This window comes from Schistocerca nitens, chromosome 3 (genome assembly GCF_023898315.1).
Source record: "Schistocerca nitens isolate TAMUIC-IGC-003100 chromosome 3, iqSchNite1.1, whole genome shotgun sequence".
Taxonomy (NCBI): Eukaryota; Metazoa; Arthropoda; class Insecta; order Orthoptera; family Acrididae; genus Schistocerca; species Schistocerca nitens.
Window position 1 is genome coordinate 247,003,413 of NC_064616.1, and position 21,323 is coordinate 247,024,735.

At 39.6% G+C, this 21,323-nt stretch overlaps 1 protein-coding gene across 2 annotated transcripts in view; it reads right to left on the reverse strand.

Annotated features, from left to right (window-relative positions):
* Positions 1-2,145, reverse strand: part of LOC126248204 (sorting nexin lst-4) — a 104,832-nt gene extending 102,687 nt beyond the window's left edge. Inside the window, exons 1-2 of one of the 2 annotated variants that reach the window (XM_049949009.1) lie at positions 1,994-2,145; positions 1,273-1,434 (exon numbers count right to left, since the gene is read on the reverse strand). In XM_049949009.1, the coding sequence (XP_049804966.1) occupies positions 1,273-1,434; positions 1,994-2,008 (177 nt within the window). In that variant the 5' untranslated portion in view covers positions 2,009-2,145. The remainder of the gene's footprint in view (positions 1-1,272; positions 1,435-1,993) is intronic. The other variant, XM_049949010.1, reaches the window with a different exon arrangement.
* Positions 2,146-21,323: the final 19,178 nt, after the last annotated feature.

Below are 21,323 nucleotides of genomic sequence, written 5' to 3' on the forward strand. Positions count from 1 at the left end.
AGTTATCAAAATTTAAGGTAGATTTCTGTTGATTGGCATAATCAATGATTAAGAACTGTCAAATAAGTGTAAGTACCCTGAATGACTAGAGGCTTCACAGACTATCCAACTAATTCCACTATTTGTTCCTCGTGAAAAAAAATCATTTATTGGAGTATTTCACTACAACACAAAAGGCTGAAAACATAGAAGTTTTACTTCTCTCTGGACAATGGAAATACTGATCTTATGCCACAAGACATTTTAAAGTTTCTTGAGTTACCAATCAATACCTTCATTCCATCTAATTAGGTGCTCAAATTCTTAAATATTGCTCTAGTCATGAACATTTCAAGAACTAATATTTAAAGATATAGTTTTCTGACCACATTTGTGCATGTCAGTTCCAGACTAAAAATTGTTTCAATCTGTAGAACATAAATGCACAACAAATTGCATCTATCTCAATTTCCAAACAAAACATTTTTTATGGAAAGCATAGAACACAGCTTGGCTTCACTAAGTATATCAAGCAGGTATAAACTTGTTCTTGCAATGGCCATTTCTTAAAACAAAATCAGCACACAAACTAGCCCCAGTAAACTATCTAGAATGATTTTGTCCTAAAACATAACTGTAGTCACAAAGACTTTAAGAACTAATGGGCAAATTTCCAGAAGTGGTAGTATGGACAAAACACGACAAAAAGCACAGTAACATGGGCTCTAAAATGCATACCATAAGAGGTATGAGCGCTTGTTCAATTGAAGAGGTGTTTCAAAGATTAATAAGTGCTCACAGCTCTTAAGGTGTGCATTTTAGAGCCCATGTTTACTGGATTTTTTCCCCCTTCTTGTGGTCCAAGAGTGAATGAGTGTGTCAGAAAAAATCAATTAGAGCTTATTATTGGGAATATTTTATGACTTGGGTAAAGCATTATATTTTATGAACTGTGAAATCCCCATGCAGAAAAGGAAATATTATGGAATAGCAGATAGTTAACTTTTACAATATCACCACAACACAGAGCAAAGCATCAGTTCTGTGTCCACCACATAGCAATAGGCACTCAGAATTCTAATCAGCATGGTGTGCCACAGATTATGTTTTGGGTCCATATATATATACCAGTATTCTGCTCTGCAAATTTTTACACACACACACACACACACACACACACACACACACACACACACACAGGAGAGAGAGAGAGAGAGTAAACATTAAACTGTAAGTGTATTTGTAAACAAACCAATATCGATTACTTTTTAACACTATAAAGAAAAGTATTACCTCAACATAAGCTGCTGGGAAAAGTCCAATGTCTCCTTTGTGGTTCTGGCCTTCCCACCAGCCTTCTCCAACATCTTCTCGAGTGACATACAGTACTTCTCCTGGTTCAATTGAAAGTTCTGCTGTGCCAGGCTCTCCATCGAATGCGTACAATGCTCTCACCTGTGAGATATTTCCCGTGTCATATCGAAGCCAAAATATAATTCAATAAAAGTCTAACACTTTCACAGTTTGAAGAAGAAATATGCAATACCAGATCGCAAGCATATATACTAATGTTAATACAACAGAATACTAAAGTTCATACACTAGTAACTGTTCTGCAGAATCAAAACACTACTGAGTAAAAAAAAAGGGGGGGGGGGGGAGGTTGACATCACAGACGTCGCATAAACACTCAATTGGATCGACTGTCAGTAACACTACACCAAATGACAAATTAACCTAAAATTGCACAATTTTCGTGTTTCGGACGCCTGCTAAGTGGACTCGTTTGATTCAAAATCGTCTGAGATACACCAAAAGAACAAACACATAACGTTTGTGCAAACAAATGTCACAATTTTTCGCGATATTTGCACTGGAGCCTACGTGTCAAGTATGTGTCATCCCCAGCAGGTCTATGCTTAGAATTGTCGCGAGGTTACTTCTTTTTCCACAAAAGCACTATTATAAACTGTTCACACAAAACACAGCTCTTCCACGACGTAACGCACCTTACCTGCTTACCCGCCATATCACCATTTAACGCTGTCAATTAAACCATTACCGCTACTTTTCTTTGATCAAACCAATAACATTCAACGAGAGGGCGTGCCTCAGCGCTACTGAACTACAAATGGTCATGATCTTTGGATCACGTTCCTAATCGTAGACCCAACGATTTCGTGAAATTCATTATTCTGAAGAACATGAACGTGCCAATATTTGTCGCTGGGGATTGTACAGTTGTTTACTTATTAGAGGAATAAGGAAGGCTACGCAAGCTAATGAGCTACAGATACGAAACTTCAGTATCCAGGCAAGACTTGCGCGTTTTTGACCGAAGAAGATGTGATAAGAAAATAATTTGTTATGTAGCTTCTGAACTTTGTGCACAAGGAACTAATTTTAGGAGCAATGTTAATTATAAAATTAATAATTGACAGACTATAAGACCTGAATATTCAAATTACTTTGGAACAGTTCGCAGCTGCGTCTCCAATTAACAATATATTGGTGGTGGGAAAGCGTACGCAATTTAATTTTCTTTCGTCCCGTGCAGATAAACTTTTTTCATGTTTCACCTAAGTATCCAGATTGATTAATATGTACATGTGATACCACAGCGATCGGACTGTGTATAATGAAAAAAATGGGCAGCAGGCTAGTAACTTGCAACCAGACCTGAGTTGTGTTCCATATTGTAGACCAGTCGCGGCCGCTGATGCATTCCCATTGGTGGTGCCACAAAAAACTTAGTTTGCTAGTATCGAACGTTTTACGGAACTTTGTCGATAATTCATATATTTCATAAGGTATTATATCAAACAAAACGTTTAGAGAAACAGAAATAAACACTTATTACAACAGCGCCCTTCTTATGCACAGAAAGAGATTTATATATTCCTGTAAGATATGATAGCAAGTTTTTGTATAAGAAAGAGAGCGAGAAGTTGCTTTAGCTATCTTTTTCGCATGTCTGCATGAGATATAAAACGTAACACTAACTCGGAAACTCTCTCTCACATACACAAATGCACACACGCGCACGCATATCAACAGCACAATTCTTCACTCCTCACAGGGTACATTCCGTCACTTTAACGAGGAAATCGCAAGCAGGGGGTGTTTTGATGTATGGGTGCTTAACATACCGGTAGAGATCGGTCCTAAACTATCACGTAACGACACCACCAACTTCAGCTAACAATTGCGCTCTAGCCGTTACCAAATGATTTATGTGCTCCGCTTTGCTTTGAGTTATGCTTGTTGATTGTTTCCTTTTCTTATTTTGAAATGAGTGCAGAGAGTAATCTTGCTCTGTCTCAGGGTTCGAATATGACTCTCACGACGCCAGATGTAATCAGCGATCCATATGCACATTATTACATCGGTTCTGCCTACCCAGGAACGCAGAACACGGACGTAGGCTGCCAGCCCTGTGAGAGGGAGGCGTAACTTGTTCCCCCACTCCGCTCTTCTCCCCTCGACAATCGGGACTCATCGTTTGGTTCACGTTCGCGGGCGACTGTCAGAAAAATGTCCGCTACAACATGAGTGCCAGTACGAGAAATAATAGAGCATGTATAAATTATTCGAACTTTCAATCTGGATTTTGCGAACCAAATTTAATCAAATTACCAACATTTAAAACTAAAAGCAGTGTATTCACCAAAAGCAGCAAGTTCATGACTTTGGGAAGACAGCTTCAAAATAATTAGTAGGAACAACACTGCAACTTGATTCGTCGCTCCTTCTTGTTGGCAAATAAATCTGTCATCTCAGTTTGAAATGTTCAATTTTACACACAAATGACTTTTCACAGGATAGCAACCCTAAGGCACTCATTCTTCTTTCGTGGCCTTTCATAGGAACGTTTTAATTCTCTTGAGCATTGAAAAGCACCGCTCAGTGCCTGATGTCGAGATACGCGTCTTGATTAGCAGTTTCAACACTTTAACAGTCTCGCAGAATGTGTCACAAAGTTCATCCTCTAGAATCAGCGAAAGAAATGCTACTGCTCTCAACTCAAGCCTAGCATAGAAAACTTGAAGCTCACACCTCAACTATCTTTTTTCCAGAAATGTATAGGTGTCTTTAATTTCCAGGTATTTGTCAGGAAACTCTGTGACGTACTTGTCAAATTGATTTACATTAAAATAATTTGACTGCAATGAGGTGTCCAGTGAACTGAAAAAGTAGTTTTATTTCAGAAAGGATGACATCGCACATTTACAAAGTATCTCCTTTTTTATGCCCATCAAGAATCTATGGCTTCTTGGCAGGCATCGTTTCATCATTTTCGAAACTAATCTCGTTAAAGATGGAGTCGGTATCATATCTGATGTTTTGCATTACTGCTTCAAAGTTCTGGTTGTCTTGCATTGCTGTGGTCAGTTCTGTTATCGTCTCCTGAAGCTGACTGAAAAGTATGTCTTATAGAGAAATGATAGCCAGAAAATGAATTCGTTATCTTGCAGTCTTTGTTTGTGTGAACCAGCTTTTTCAATAGCAGGAGGTAGTTCTGCTCTCGCTTGTTTCAGTAACATCCATAACAGTAATAAGAATTTCCCCTGTTTTCAAAAACATTTTTTACTACTCGCGATTGGTAATTCTATGTCGTCACACAGACAAGGGGCAAGGTTTTTGGAATAATGCTCTGCAACACTTTTGATTTCTGTGGCGAGTTAGGAAAGAAAGAAGAATTACCTGAAAGGTATGCAAAAAAGATGCTGGTTTTGCGATTAACAAAGGCTGCTGTAGACATAAAGTTAAACTGATTCGCATAACAATGGCTGTAGTTTGCGTTTGGATATTTGTCTAATTTCTGAACCCTGTTCAACTTGCCACTCATAACGATGCACCATCGTAACTCAGCAGCTATTAGTTATGCTCGATCATCGCCAATTAGTGGTTCAATTTCTTTCAGAATACTCTCAGCTATAGATGAACATTCTGCCTTTCTGGATTAAGGAAGTTCCAGAAATCTTTCAACAGGTTTCCGTTAACAACACAACGCAAAACAGTTGCCAATTGAAATTCGCAAGACACAGCTGTGCTTTCATCCGCGATTAGTGCAACATATAGGCACGTTTTATTTCTTTACGAACATCATCATGGTACACTTCGAATGTGCATTGCAGCAGCTCGTTCTGAACACTCTTACAAATGCCTTTGAACACTGATGCTTGAATGAGATGGACTTGAAGACCTTTATCCAGTTCCATGCTCAACTGAATTAGTTTCCAAAAAAAACCCTAATTTTGAGAGGCATCAGATTCATGGTGGCCCCTGAGAGCCAGTTCCAAAGCACCACACTACTGAATACAGTTTATAATTAAGTTCAATATATGTATCTATTCTTTTTTAAGCGTTTGTTGTGGCTGTCAACTGTTTGTCTATATTGCGAATCTAATTTCTGCTGAATGTTGGTTTTTGGCTAGAAATGAAAGACTAAGGACATTATTCATGTGTCACTTTGACATTTCATGCACTTTCATTTCAGACCATACATGCCCAATATCAGTTATTCTGGTCTTACACCAGTGAACATCTCCTCCCAAATGACATCCAAGGAAAACAAAAAACAGTGTTGCTTTCTTCAAAACCACAAATGAATTCCTTCTTTTGGTAAATTTCTGGATTGAACTTGCACATTAGATATGGGCATCTTTCCTGATCAGCTAAAAACATCCAAAATTGTTTCAATACTCAAAGCTGGTGACAAAGCTAAAGTGATAAACTAGCGTCCTATTACATCCATCAAAAATAATGCACAATTAGTTAATAAAGTTTATAAACAAAAATGGAGTATTAACCAGTTCTCAACATGGTCTCTGAAGTAAGAAATTAACTCAAATGTCAATCTATGAAAGCATAAGAACGGTTTTAAAAGCCATTGATGAAAAACAGCAGGTATATCTTTGACTTAAATAAAGTTTTTGACATAGTAAATAACAGAACTCTTCTAAACAAGCTTGAGTATTTTGGCATTAGGTTATTAGTAAATGAATGGATTCGTTCATGTCTCAGTGAATGCAAGCAAAAATTGCACATTATACATGTAGTTGAAAAAGCGCAAGTAGTCTCAGAATACCTGTCAGAAGAACGCCCAGTCACCTATGGGGTACCTGAAGGGTCAGTAATGGCACCTCCTTTTTCTGATGTGTACAGGGTGTTCTTTTTCACCTGTGTGCAACTCTGGGGATTGATCAATGAGAGGATACAGAACAAAAAAGGTATAATGAACTTATGTCTGGAACTGCATGATTTCCATGCTGGAAACCATTTATTCAATCATACACTGTTACAGAGACTGTACTCTATTATACACTGTACCATGCAGCCACAGTTACAGTATGTGTTGAAAATGGTTTCCATGTGCCTGAACACAAGCATGTTCACACCAAAGCATGTTCTGTCTCACTTGTTCAACTGGGGCAGGCTGCATCCAAACAATGTCAAGGCAGTATGAATATGCTGTTCTAATGTCTTCACATCTGCAATGATCTCTGCATACATGATATTTCTGAGATGGTCCCATAATCATAAATTGCGCGTTTTGAGATCTAGTGAACGAGCAGGTCATCCAACTGGACACCCTCATCTGATCCAGCGACCAGGGAAGACACTATTGAGATGCATCCGGACATTAATAGTCAAATGGGCTGGAGCACTATCATGTGGCAGCTACATAACCCTTCGAATCATCAGTGGCATTTCTTCCAGCAGGGGAGGCAAAGCCACCAGCAAGAAACGCCAATAGTTGCAACCTGTTAGGCTATGTGGAAGGAAGACTGGTCCCAAAACACAGTCGGCAATTATCCAGGCCAACACAGTCTGGCTGCACCGATGCTGATGATTCACTGTCACCATACCATGGGGGTTCTGTATACTATCCCACAGATGAGTGTTATGGAAGTTGAAGATACCACTCCATGTAAAGGTGGCCTCATCTGTGAATAAGATGGATGGCACAAATCCCAGAATTGTAGTTGCCTGGCGAAGAAACCAGTGAAAAAACTGCCCACGATGTAGAAAGTCTGTCACTAGTAAGCCTTACACACGCTGTAAGTGATACGGGTAGCAACAATTGTCATAGAGAATGTCTGACTTACCCTGCACGTTTGGGCCAATTGTCTGGTACTGACATGACAGTCGCCTTCCACAGTGTTAATCACATTTTCCTCCAAGTCTAGTGTCTGAACATTTTGGGTACATCCTTCATGATTTCCTGCTTCCTGAAACGACCCTGTCTCAGGCAAACAGCGAAACATTGTTACAAACATTCAATGCTGTGGTTGTTGTCGGTGGGGATAGGTCTCCAAATACAACATTGTTGCCCACCACCTTTGTTGTTGCAAGGGATAGGTCTCCTACTACAACCTTGTCGCCCACCACCTGTTGCAATTTGCCTTTTTGTAAGTAAACACCATGTCAGCAAGCTCTCGATTTGAATACGGAGCCACTGTGCACAATACTGTATCACATCCACTACAAGGTGAGTTAACAAGTGAAGTAAATCAGACACAACATTACCAATATGACACAAGAGGGCGCTAGGGCATGCAACACACAAGGAACACATGGCATGTGGTCAGAGGAACTGTCATTTGTAAGTGCAGTCTACCATGGCAATGGTGCATTTCTGAACACATGTTCATACGACCTTTTTTCCTCCATTTTAAGTCAGGAATCCATCCCTGCAGTTAGTCGGTTTTATTAATGTTCATCCTGTAGCTTACAGTGATCTGGATGTGCATGTTGAATCTCGCAATATAATTCTATTTGCTGATGACACAACAATATTAGTAAAAGCAGCAAGAGATAAAGATACACAGTATGAATTTACTCTGTTACAAATCAAGTAAGTAAATGGTCAGCAATAAAACAGCTTTTTACTAATGACAGGAAAACAGTAGCGATAAATTTCCATAAATCTCCAAACAACACCCTACGTTATCCACATATCACCCCCAACCAACGACCCACTGTGAATACAGGAGTACTAAAATTTCTTGGCATTTGGATTCAAAGTTACTCAAAATGGGGGACTGATGACCATAGATGTTAAGTCCCATAGTGCTCAGAGCCATTTGAGCCATTACTCAAAATGGAAAAAAACGTATTGAACACGTTAATGCCAAGCTGAGTACAGACTACTTTCTTTTAAGGACTCTAAAAGGATCCATAAATGAACAGGCTCTAATGTCTGCCTATTATGCATATTTTAATACGCATCTCAAATACTGATTCATATTCTAGAGGTATTCACCAGCAGCTCTGTGGACCTTCAGAGTCCAAAAAAGAGCCATTAAGATTATTACTGGGAGCATAGCCATACTGCCATGTAAAACGATATTTAAAACACTGAAAGTGCTTATATAAGACATATGTATATTCTTGACACACTAATGTACATTAAAAAATTTAATTGGCACAGCATTAGAAAAAAATTGTGACTTACATAATCACAACACTAGATTGAAAGGTAAATTGCATTTATTCCCAGCCAATACAAGTTTACATTAGAAAGGTGCATGCTACATGGGAATAAAACTATTCAATAAGTTCCCAAATTATATAGAATATATACTAAATATTAGTGCTTTTGATAGATTTGTCACAGAATATCTACAGTACCACTGCTTCTATTCAGTGAGTCCATACGTGGATTACAATAAATGTAAATCTCATAACTCATAGCATTTAGGACTAGCTATAGCCTTGAAAACTGTTCTCTGTTGTGACCTAGTTAAGTCTAGTATCATCTTGAACGGTGTACTACATATGATCAAAGAACTAAATAAATAAATGGCGTGTTTCCAAACTGTCTGTGTGTTCTTCATCTTATTATTTCATTGAATATGTTCACCAGGTGTGGGCTTCCTGAGGTAGTACCTCCAATACTTTGCCGGTTATTTCGTCTTGCCCTGGTGCCTTATCATTGAGCAAGTATCTGATGAAGGAGTGGTCTTCTTCTGATGCGAATACAGTTATATCAGTCTCATTTTCCTCTTCTTGGTCTACCAGTAAGGCGGTGACGTTTCTTCAGTCCTCTGCGCATGTGGCGTATCTTGAAGTTCGTGAACTGATCAAAAAGTTGCTTGAAAGATATCTGCAAAGGTATTACCCTTATCATCAGGTGTGAAAACATTTCTGGGAGGTGTGTCCAAAGGAGGCATTCTTGATCTGATTTTATTGAAAATGTGTGCTACATCCCACACTATTATGTATGGTTTGAGCAGCGGCAATTTGTCTGCCGAGGGCCGATTTTTGTAGTTCATAAGGGCTGCTTTAATTTCCCGTCAAAGATGATTTACCCTTCGTATAATAAGTGGGTCTCTAGTAAGTATGCAATCTTTACAGATTTTATTTCGCTTCTGTGTGGCTTCTAGAATTTCATTGGCAGCTATGGAATGTGATAATCAAATCTTCTTGGTTGTGGTGTAATATTTTGGAGCACTTAATTGACAGTGTTTCTGAGTTGTTCCACTTTCTATGTTGTTATCTTCATTTTTGTACTGAAGTATGAGAGATGTGCTGACAGTAAGCATCCCAGTCTGTCCTCTGAAGGGGCTCCGCAACGCCCTATACTTGCAATGTTAAAATAAAGCTTATAAATTACATCTTTCCTCACAAAGTATTTGAGGTAGGAAGTTGAACTTTTTACGGATTATTTATTGGAATATGGGCTACAACGTACCACAGGGATTTTACAAAATTTTAGTTCAGTTATTAAAGATGATTTTTTTTCAATTGTAATGAAAATTCACAACTTTTTTTGCAATTTTTTATTTATATATTCAAAAATATACAGTTCTTTGGAAACAGGCTGTGTTAAATTATGCAGAAGGTACTGTGTAACATTTACTGAAAGTTTGAAACAAATATGTTTGGAAGATCCTTAGAAAACATGTAATTAGTATGAGAAAATAAAAGTTTTGGGAATCGAGCGACAAAGATTGGATTAACTTTTTAGTGCATTCCAGGTCCATAGGATGGATTATCTTCATCCTCTGCAAACTCCTCCTCCAGCTTCCTCTTGTTCCTCCTCCTGTTTACTCTTGCATGTATTTCTAGACTCTTTACAGCCCTGTCTGCAGCCCGAAGGCGTTCCTTGTCTAAAGCAAGCATCGCTCGTACCATGTTAGAACCTATCTTCATTCCCATATTTCTAAATACCTTTGGCTTTCCAACATTTCTGCTTTTCTTGAAAGCCTTCAGAGGATTTCTAATAACTTTACTTTTACTCATTATTATACTTCAACAAAACAGAGACTCAAGAAACAGAATTAATTACGAATATTTTCGAGATAACGACAGAGTAAATAAACATGAAACAATCGACAATCACACCAGCGATATATATTGAACCATCACAGGTTAGCCACAACACATACTTTATCTCACATCACTAAAATGTACCTGATGAACACGGACGTTAATAATAACACCATTTGACAGCAGTTTAACAGCGCCACAGTGGGTCACGCCCATGTAGAACACATTTCAAAAAAAATTTAAAAATAGTTGTAGTCTTCGGAATTGACTAAATTATATATCTATTAAGAGGTAATAGTCTGCAGATTCAGAAAACGCAAAAAAGTAAAAATTGAACTTTTCATGATTTTGAGCCTTTCCGGAGCCCCTTAAGATTGAGTTTTATAGTCGGTGCTTGTGGCTCGACTCCGAGTCGGAATTTAACAGGTAAGTGATCCGAAAGTAGCATATGAATTACTTTAGCCACCATAAATTAACTGAGTCCCCTTGTTATTCCGATGTCAATCTGGTCGTTCTCTTATAGAATATTCAGGACCACAGACGTGAGCAAGTGCTTGTTCAGTGACTTATAGAAGGCTTCGTCCACTGAGCTATGCTTTGATTTGAGGTCGCCAACGATAAAGAGCTTCCTCTTGACGATGTAGAGTTGTCTAGAATCATCAATTACGAGGTGGCCCCTCAGTGGCCTATATACTGCATTGAATACGGTTCCTTGCGATTTCCCCACAGCAGCTGCTGTTGTTTCGATAGTTTTGTAATTGGAACTGGAACTGCTTGCCAAGATAGTGATTTCTTGATATAAATCGCTGTAACCACCTCCTCTTTGTCTATCATTGCGATAACATCTGTAGTTTACAGTATTAGTTCGCAAGCTTGATCTTAGAGTTGACTCATTCACGAAGCATATGTCGATGTTTGCGTTCTTCATAAATTTCTGAAACTCGAACAGATGAGGAAAGATGCCGTTGGCATTGTATGTCATTACTGTACAATCTTCAACTCGTCTAATTCTTACCATGATGGTGTAGAATTTTTATGCTTCCTGCTATAATGCCTTTAACGGCAGCTTCTACTGCATATGTGACAGTAGCTGGGAGGTTCACAATTGCCTTACTGATTTCTGCTAATGCTGTGGTTACTGTGATGAGAAGGACGGCAGTGTCTGATAATCCAAAGTTCGGTTGTGCCCCATATCGTTCTCGTTCTTCTGGCCTCATTTCATCAAGTGAGTGCGAAGATGAGGCGGTAGGAAAGACTTAAGGTGCAGTTGGAGTGGTGCCGTCGACTCATTTGGTGATATCGGAGTACTGTAACAAAGCTGCACGTTCTTGCATCAGCGGCGGCATTTGTTTTTGAGCAGAAACTGGAAGATGAGGTGGAACCATGATAGTCCAATTTTCACTGTTTTGCACGTGGTTTCTCCTCATATCCACATATGCTTGCTTCTTTATGCTTTCGGTGTCCTCTGTAACTCGCTGGTTGACTTTGTCCATGTAGTCCACACTTGGCGGTTTGTCTCTGGGCAGAGAATACTGTCGACCGTCGTGTGGTCTGCCGGCCTTTAGGTCGCATACTGCAGTGGAATGCCAAGTGATTGAAATCTTGATAACAACAGCATTATGTTGGCTCTTGTTTAACCAGGAGCTTCTCCACTGATAGGACCAGAGTGCAAAGCCTCTTCAGTTAAAAAATTTCTAGATGCTGAGTTGTGTCTTGAAGCACAACATGAAGTGAGCTGTTCGTCTTTTTTCCTGGCATCTTGTGATAATCTACATCTGTAGCAACATAGCCACTATTCTTCAGTTCTTCTTTTACCTCTTCATGTCGCTGGAATTCCATGTATCACAATGTCGAGCATCTTCAGTTTTACTATTGTGAAGGTATAACAAGGTACAGTATTAGCCCCAAACCATGTCCATGACTTTTTTATAGTCTTGATTCGAAGTTACTCTGAGCTTCAATTTATCATCACTGTGGATGGTTGACGGCAGTTGTGTTTTAGCCAGTCACACAGTTTCATACATGTTTCTAGATGTCTCAGATCTATAGGACATATCTTTTGTTGTAGCTGATGTAATTGTTGCGTTACTGCTTCCTCATTTTCTCTTTCTTCATATTCAAGGTCGTTGAAAGGGTTGTTCGTCATTATTTCAGGTGATGCATTCACTATCTGTTGCTTCCCTTGTCTATTCCTAGGTGGCTTCATAAACCCCCCTTCACAAGACTCATATCGCCACTGAGTAGCATCTATAACTCCCTGCAAACGAGAATTCTTGATATTCCATTTCCTCTTTGTGCTGTCTGTCACAGTTGCATGTCCTCTTGAATCCATATTTCTGGCTTGATCCATCGTAAGCATAATCCCTACTGTTGTTGGCAATGTCGTCATAGTTGGAGCAACCGATGGAGCACCCACAGGAAGTATATTAGGCTCTATTTTATTTATGATCTATATAAATGACTTACCAGAAAAAATCATGCCAAGAGACAAAATTCTGTTTGCCAGTGACAGCAACGTAATACTCACAGATAAGATACCAGAGCTACTGCTGCACAAAGGTAAAAGGTGTACACAAATGGTCAGAGGAGAATAATGTAACACTTAACATTAAGAAGAAAAACTGAATAAATTTCTATACAAATGAAGATAATGATGACATTAAATTAATTTTAAATAGTGACTCAGTAAGCTGCATAACTGACACAGAATTTTTTGAGGTGGGCATAGGAGACCAACTGAAGTTCAGAAAACATACAACAACGACAGCAAAAGGAATTTCATCCACTAAGGGTACTAGCAACATTGTCTGACGGTAACGCCCCAAAATAACTTATTATGCATATATTTACTCAGATACTAAATGTGGTCTAATTTTCTGGGGCACAGACAAAAACTTAGAAAAAATAACAGTTGACAGACGAGGGCTTTTACAATAGTAATGAAAAAGAACTGATGGGCTCATGGCCTGGAATTACTTAATGAGCTGCGGATCTTGACTGCCGCTGCAAATATATTTTCCAAACATTAGTGTATATCGGGAAAAACGTACATCAGTATGCCATAAACAGCTTTATACTCAAACATAACACAAGAACCAGCGAATTCCATCACACAGAAAGAAAACCAAAGACGAGAACAAAACACAATATCCAATACCAGGTGTTAAAATAATATAATACATTACCTAGTGACATTAAAAACGCAACACAAATAGATATTTCAAAAAGACTGTGGAAGCATATCTCCTCAAAAAAAGTTTCTATGCTGTTAAATATTATTTAAATGAACTGTAAAATAGGCAACAATTAACTCCAGTGTGGAAAATGTATGTAGGTCTATTAACAAATTTTTAGTTAAACTGAAAGCTGTATGTTAGTATAAGTGGTATATTCTGCCATATATTTTTATTTTTTCCCCTCTATTTCTCTACTCAATTATTAATGTTTTTATTATGTTATATATTAGGTATTATTATCACTTATGTATGTATATAAATGTATTCCGGATGAAAGCCATATAATCTACATGTTCAATGGTTTATAAATTTATATGGATATTAATAGATGTGGCCCAAATAATCCTTTTTTTTTCATTTCAAATTAGATTTTCTATCTGTCAATTATTTTATGGTAAGCGATGAAATATTTTTGTAGCAGCATTAGCCTCTTCACTTTTCTTTGAGCTAATTTCAGTTTACACTAAGATGACAAAAGTTATCAAATAGTGATACCCACACACACAGATGGCAGCAGTATCACATACACAAGGTTTAAAAGGGCAGTGAGTTGGTCGAGCTGTCATTTGTACTGAGGTGATTCATGTGAAAAGGTTTCCAACATGATTATGCCTGCCTGACGGGAATCAACAGACTTTGACAACGGAATGGTACTTGGAACATTCCATATTGGAAATCGTTTTGGGATTCAATATTCTGAAACCCACAGCATCAAGAGTGTGCTGAGAATACCAAATTTCAGGCATTATCTCTCAACACAGACAATTCAGTGGCCGACAGCCTTCACTTGACTGACAGTAGCTTCTTTTTCATAGTGTTGTCAAACAAGGAACAATACATAAAATAATCGCAGAAATCAATGTTGGCTGTATGACGAATGTTTCTGTTATGATGGTGCTGCGAAACTTGGCATTAATGGGGTATGGCAGCAGATGACTGATACGTGTGCCTTTGCTAACAGCACAACATCACCTGCAGCACCTTTCCTGGACTCGTGACCATATCAGTTGGACTCTAGACGACTGAAAAACGGGGCCTGCTCAGATGAGTCCCAATTTCATGTGATAATAACTGACGATAATGTTTGAGTGTGGCCATGGATCCAAGTTCTCAACAAGGCACTATGTAAGCTGGTGGTGGCTCCATAATGGGGAGGGGGGTGTTTACATGCAATGGGCCGGTTCCTCTAGTCCAGTCCAACTGATCATTGAATGGAAATAGTTATGTTCAGCTTCTTAGAAACGATTTGCTGCCATTCACTGACTTCATGCTCCCAAACAATGATATCATCTCACCAGGCCACAATGTTCATGCCTGGTTTCAAGAGCATTCTGGACAATTCTACCAAATAATTTGGCCACCCAGATCACATGATATTAATCCCATTTAACGCTTATTAAACATTATCGAGAGGTCAGTCTGTGCACAACATCCTGCATTGGCAACACTTTCGCAATTATGGACATCCATTGAGGCAGCATGGTTCAATATTTCTGAAGGGGATGTCAACGACTTGTTGAATCCATGCCACATCGAGTTGTTGCACTAGGCAAAAGGAGGTCTGACATGATGTTAGGAGGTATCCCATGTCTTTTGTCAGCTCAGTGCATACTGAAGAGTAATGAAGGTCATGTTTCCTTCTGCTTTTGTACTTATGGAAATTGTTAATCCTTCTGAAATGTAATGGATTACTTACATCAAATTTTGTATGATAATATTTGTACAGTGAAGTTATACTTAAATAGAATGGTATTCCACAAGTTGATCAGGGTACACTTTCTTCTAAAATTGTTTCATAGAGATGGTCCCGCCCACATACTCATAGCTTGAATTCCATATTAAACTTTAGGCCCACTACATTCTTTCTTAAAGATGGTTCAACCCAAATATAGTTCCATAATTCATTGTTGTTTAAAAGGAAGCAAATCATGTTAACCCACTGATGTGTTTCTTTCCAGGGCTGCGAAAAGTGGCGAATTGGAAAATTGACTGCACAAAGTCACTTAAAAAGCTCTAAATGCGTTTTTACTATTTAAATTCTCGTTAGTATATATATACCCTAATAATTTTGCGATTATCTGGTGCTTATAAACTCTTATGTACGCTTTAACTTTATCACTGATGATACACCCTTACCTGTGCAGAATCGAATATATCGATAGGTCATTTGTTGAAAACCAGTAGAGAATTATTTTAAGTGGATTACTTACAGTTGCCTCTATTGCTGTATGGCTACAAGGATTCCTTATAATATCTGTGTCATCTACAAAAACAACTGATTCTAAATCTAAATGGAAGTTTATTTACATGTATGAGAAGCAATAGTGGAGCCAATATTGAACATTGAAATATACCATTAATGATTTCTCCCCAGTCAGAACAATACCCCAATCTACATTTGTTAATTTATATAGATAATTTTCTGTGCTATTTTTTAATGTTAATGTGATTCATTTGTTTGTTGCACTATCAATTCTACATTTTTCTTTAAACAAATGTTTTGATTGACACAAATACCTTTGATAGGTCCACATAAAATACTGGTTGCTCCTGTCTTGTTATTTAATCTTTGTAAAATTTAATGACTGAATGTGTAAACAGCATTATGAGTGTAATAACATTTCTGAAATCCAAATTCTGGTGTATTAGGTGTGTAATTGTTAGTACTGTTGTTTTGTAGCACAGTGGCTATGTGGGTAAGTAGCCAACTACAAATTCTGAGGTTTTTTGAGCAGTTAATTTCCAGTATGACTTAGGATTTTTTTCTCACTTATCGCTTTCTATCTCTGAAAATGACATGATAATGTGAAACACGCTCATTTGTCTCATGGTTTGGACTCCACATTAAGCTGTTATGCTTTACAGCTTGCTGTGACTGGATGTGTAAGTCACTTCAAAGAAATGCAAGGGTGTACCACCCATAATAAAATCCACCCCCCCCCCACACACACTATATATATATATATATATATATATATATATATATATATATATATATATATATATATACTGTGTGATCAAAAAGTCAGTATAAATTTGAAATTGACACACATGCTTGGAATGACATGGGGTTTTATTAGAACCAAAAAAATACAAAAGTTCAAAAAATGTCCGACAAATGGCGCTTCATCTGATCAGAATAGCAATAATCAGCATAACAAAGTAAGACAAAGCAAAGATGATTTTCATTAGAGGAAATGCTCAATATGTCCACCATCATTCCTCAACAATAGCTGCAGTTGAGGAATAATGTTGTGAACAGCACTGTAAAGCATGTCTGGAGTTATGGTGAGGCATTGGCGTCGGATGTTGTCTTTCAGCATCCCTAGAGATGTTGGTTGGTCACAATACACTTTTTTTTCCCTGCATAAACATCTTACGTTCCAGCAGGTGTTTATCAGCCAGGTAGGGGATGATGCGATTCTGTAACATATCGGTGTACATCTCAACTGTCACGGTAGCAGTTACAAAACCAGAATCACGCATTTCCTCGAAGAAAAAAGGTCTGATAACGGTAGAAATGGTAAATCCAGCCCATACCGTGACTTTCTCGTTGTGCAGTGGAGTTTCCATGACAGTTCTAGGATTTTCGGTAGCCCAAATTCTGCAGTTGTGGGGGTAGACAGATCCTCGGAGCGTGAAATGAACTTCGTCGGTCCACAACACGTTAATCAACCAATCGTCATCTTCTGCCATCTTTTGAAACGCCCACATCGCAAATTCCCTCCGCTTCACTAAATCGCCAGGTAACAGTTCATGATGCCGATGGATTTTGTACGGATAGCTTCGGAGTGCCAACCAAACAGTAGTGTATGGAATGCTGGTGCAAAGTGTGACTGTACGAGTGCTGACTTCCCCGTGCATAGACGAACCCGCTACAGTCTCCATTTCTTCCTGAACTGTCTCAGCAGCATTACGCCTTGTGCTCGGTCGGCCACTACAGGCTCTATCGTCTAAACAACCCATGGCTTCGAACTTCGAAATCGTTCTCGCCACAGCTGCATTTGTCAGCGGACCTTTATCCATTCGAATCCCCTTCCTATGGCGATAGGATCGTAACGCTGAACTAGCACGTTCCCCATTCTGATAATACAGCTTCACTAAAAGCGCCTTTTCAGGTAATGTCAACATGCTGCGACTGCTGGCGCATCTGATTCTCTCTCTCATTACAGCTCCTTTTATACACGATTGTCATGCGCAGTCACTGACGTTTTGCTTTCCAGCGCCATCTGTCGGACATTTTGTGAACTTTTTTTCTTTTTGTTTTGATAAAACCCCATGTCATTCCAAGCATATGTGTCCATTTTTACCTCTCTATCTACATTATTCCGTGGTTTATTAAGTTGTCAAATTTATACTGACTTTTTTATCACCCAGTATATATATATATATATATATATATATATATATATATATATATATATATATATATATATAGGGTGAGTCACCTAACGTTACCGCTGGATATATTTCGTAAACCACATCAAATACTGACGAACCGATTCCACAGACCGAACGTGAGGAGAGGGGCTAGTGTAATTGTTTAAAACAAACCATAAAAAAATGCACGGAAGTATGTTTTTTACCACAAACCTACGTTTTTTTAAATGGAACTACGTTAGTTTTGTTAGCACATCTGAACATACAAACAAATACGTAATCAGTGCCGTTTGTTGCATTGTAAAATGTTAATTACATCCGGAGATATTGTAACCTAAAGTTGACGCTTGAAACCTCCGACGTTCAGTTGAGTGTTGTAACAAACACGGGCCACGGTCGGCGAGCAGCATCTGCAGGGACATGTTTACGATGACGACCGTGTTTACGAGTGTGGCTGTAGTGCACTGTTGTGGTTTGGTCTAGCTGTCGCAGTGTCCGCATGTAGCGCTTGCTGCTATTGTTATTGTGCATTCGTCTCCGCACGCAGACCAATTGTAGTACACCGTGTTACCAGACGTCTGTGATAGTGTAGTGTTGTAGGAATTGTGACCATGGTGTATTCGAACTCTGAAAAGGCGGAGATGATACTCATCTATGGCGAGTGTCGACGAAATGCAGCTGAAGCCTGCAGGGTGTATGCAGAATGGTACCCGAACAGAGAGCATCCAGCGTGCCGCGCATTGCAAAACATCTACCGCCAACCGTATGCAACAGGTATGGTCGTAGCACGCAAACGGGTCCGTAACAGGCCCGTCACAGGAGAAGCGGGTGCAGTTGGTGTGTTAGCTGCTGTTGCCATGAACCCGCACATGAGTACACGGGACATTGCGAGAGCCGGTGGACTGAGTCAAAGTAGTGTCATGCGCATACTGCATCGTCACCGCTTTCACCCGTTTCATGTGTCGCTACATCAGCAATTACATGGTGATGACTTTAATCATCGAGTGCAATTCCGTCAATGGGCATTAACAGAGAATGCGTTGCAGTTCTACCTGTTTACCGATGAAGCGGGTTTCACAAACCACAGGGCAGTGAATCTGCGGAACATGCATTACTGGTCGGTGGACAACCCTCGCTGGCTTAGACAGGTAGAGTAACAGCGACCGTGGACTGTAAATGTATGGTACGGAATCACTGACGACCACCTCATTGGTCCTCACTTCATTGCAGGGGCCCAAACAGCTGCAACATACGAGGTGTGGCTAGAAAAAAACCGGACTAGTACTGGTGAAACAATAAAACGAATGCAATAAGGCTGAAAGTCGCGTGGCCTGTCACGTGACTCTCGCTCCGCCTACTGCTCGAGTTTCATCTGCCTCCTGCACTCAGTCTGCCCGTGGCGTCTGTTTTAAGTAGTTGACGTTTTGTCTGTGCGGCGGAAAATGTTGAGTGTACAGAAAGAACAGCGTGTTAACATCAAATTTTGTTTCAAACTAGGAAAATCTGCAAGTGAAACGTTTGTAATGTTACAACAAGTGTACGGCGATGATTGTTTATCGCGAACACAAGTGTTAGAGTGGTTTAAACGATTTAAAGATGGCCGCGAAGACACCAGTGATGACACTCGCACTGGCAGACCATTGTCAGCAAAACCTGATGCAAACATTGAAAAAATCGGTAAACTTGTTCGACAAGATCGCCGTTTAACAATCAGAGCAGTGTCTGAGTTAACAGGAGTTGACAAGGAAAGTGTCGAACAAGTTTACCGATTTTTTCAATGTTTGCATCATTTTTTGCTGACAATGGTCTGCCAGTGCGAGTGTCATCACTGGTGTCTTCGCGGCCATCTTTAAATCGTTTAAACCACTCAAACACTTGTGTTCGCGATAAACAATCATCGCCGTACACTTGTTGTAACATTACAAACGTTTCACTTGCAGATTTTCCTAGTTTGAAACAAAATTTGTTGTTAACACGCTGTTCTTTCTGTACACTCAACATTTTCCGACGCACAGACAAAACGTCAACTACTTAAAACAGACGCCACGGGCAGACTGAGTGCAGGAGGCAGATGAAACTCGAGCAGTAGGCGGAGCGAGAGACACGTGACAGGCCACGCGACTTTCAGCCTTATTGCATTCGTTTTATAGTTTCACCAGTACTAGTCCGGTTTTTTTCTAGCCACACCTCGTACATCACGTTTCTACAGAATGATCTGCCAACGTTGCTCGAAAATGTCCCACTGGAAACGCGTCAACGTATGTGGTATCAGCATGATGGTGCAGCTGCACATTCCGCAATCAACACTAGGCTGACCCTTGACAGGATGTTCGACGGACGTTTCATAGGACGTGGAGGACGCATAAATTGGCCAGCCCGTTCTCCTGATCTTACACCTCTGGACTTCTTTCTGTGGGGTACATTAAAGGAGAATGTGTACCGTGATGTGCCTACAACCCCAGAGGATATGAAACAACGTATTGTGGCAGCCTGCGGCGACATTACACCAGATGTACTGCGGCGTGTACGACATTCATTACGCCAGAGATTGCAATAGTGTACAGCAAATGATGGCCACCACATTGAACATCTATTGGCCTGACATGTCGGGACACACTCTATTCCACTCTGTAATTGAAAACGGAAACCACGTATGTACATGTGCGTCAGTGAAAAAGACCAATAAAAAGGTGTTAGCATGTGGACGTAATGTACTTTTCCAGTCTCTTCTGTACCTAAGGTCCATCACCGTTCCCTTTGGATCCCTAAGTAATTCGGTCCTCTCCGATACACACGATCGAACAGCGGAGGAGTGGTACTCAAACGTCAACTTTAGGTTACAATATCTTCGGATGTAATTAACAGCCGGCCGCGGTGGTCTCGCGGTTCTAGGCGCGCAGTCCGGAACCGTGGGACTGCTACGGTCGCAGGTTCGAATCCTGCCTCGGGCATGGATGTGTGTGATGTCGTTAGGTTTAAGTAGTTCTAAGTTCTAGGGGACTGATAACCACAGCAGTTGAGTCCCATAGTGCTCAGAGCCATTTGAACCATTTTTGTAATTAACATTTTACAATGCAACAAACCGCACTGATTACGTATTTGTTTATATGTTCAGATGTGCTAACAAAACTAACGGGGTTCCATTTAAAAAAAACGTAGGTTTGTGTTAAAAAACCTACTTCCGTGCATTTTTTTATTCTTTGTATTAACCAATTACACTAGCCCCTCTCCTCACGTTCGGTCTGTGGAATTGATTCGTCAGTATTTGAGTGTATATATATATATATATATATATATATATATATATACACTCCTGGAAATGGAAAAAAGAACACATTGACACCGGTGTGTCAGACCCACCATACTTGCTCCGGACACTGCGAGAAGGCTGTACAAGCAATGATCATACGCACGGCACAGCGGACACACCAGGAACCGCGGTGTTGGCCG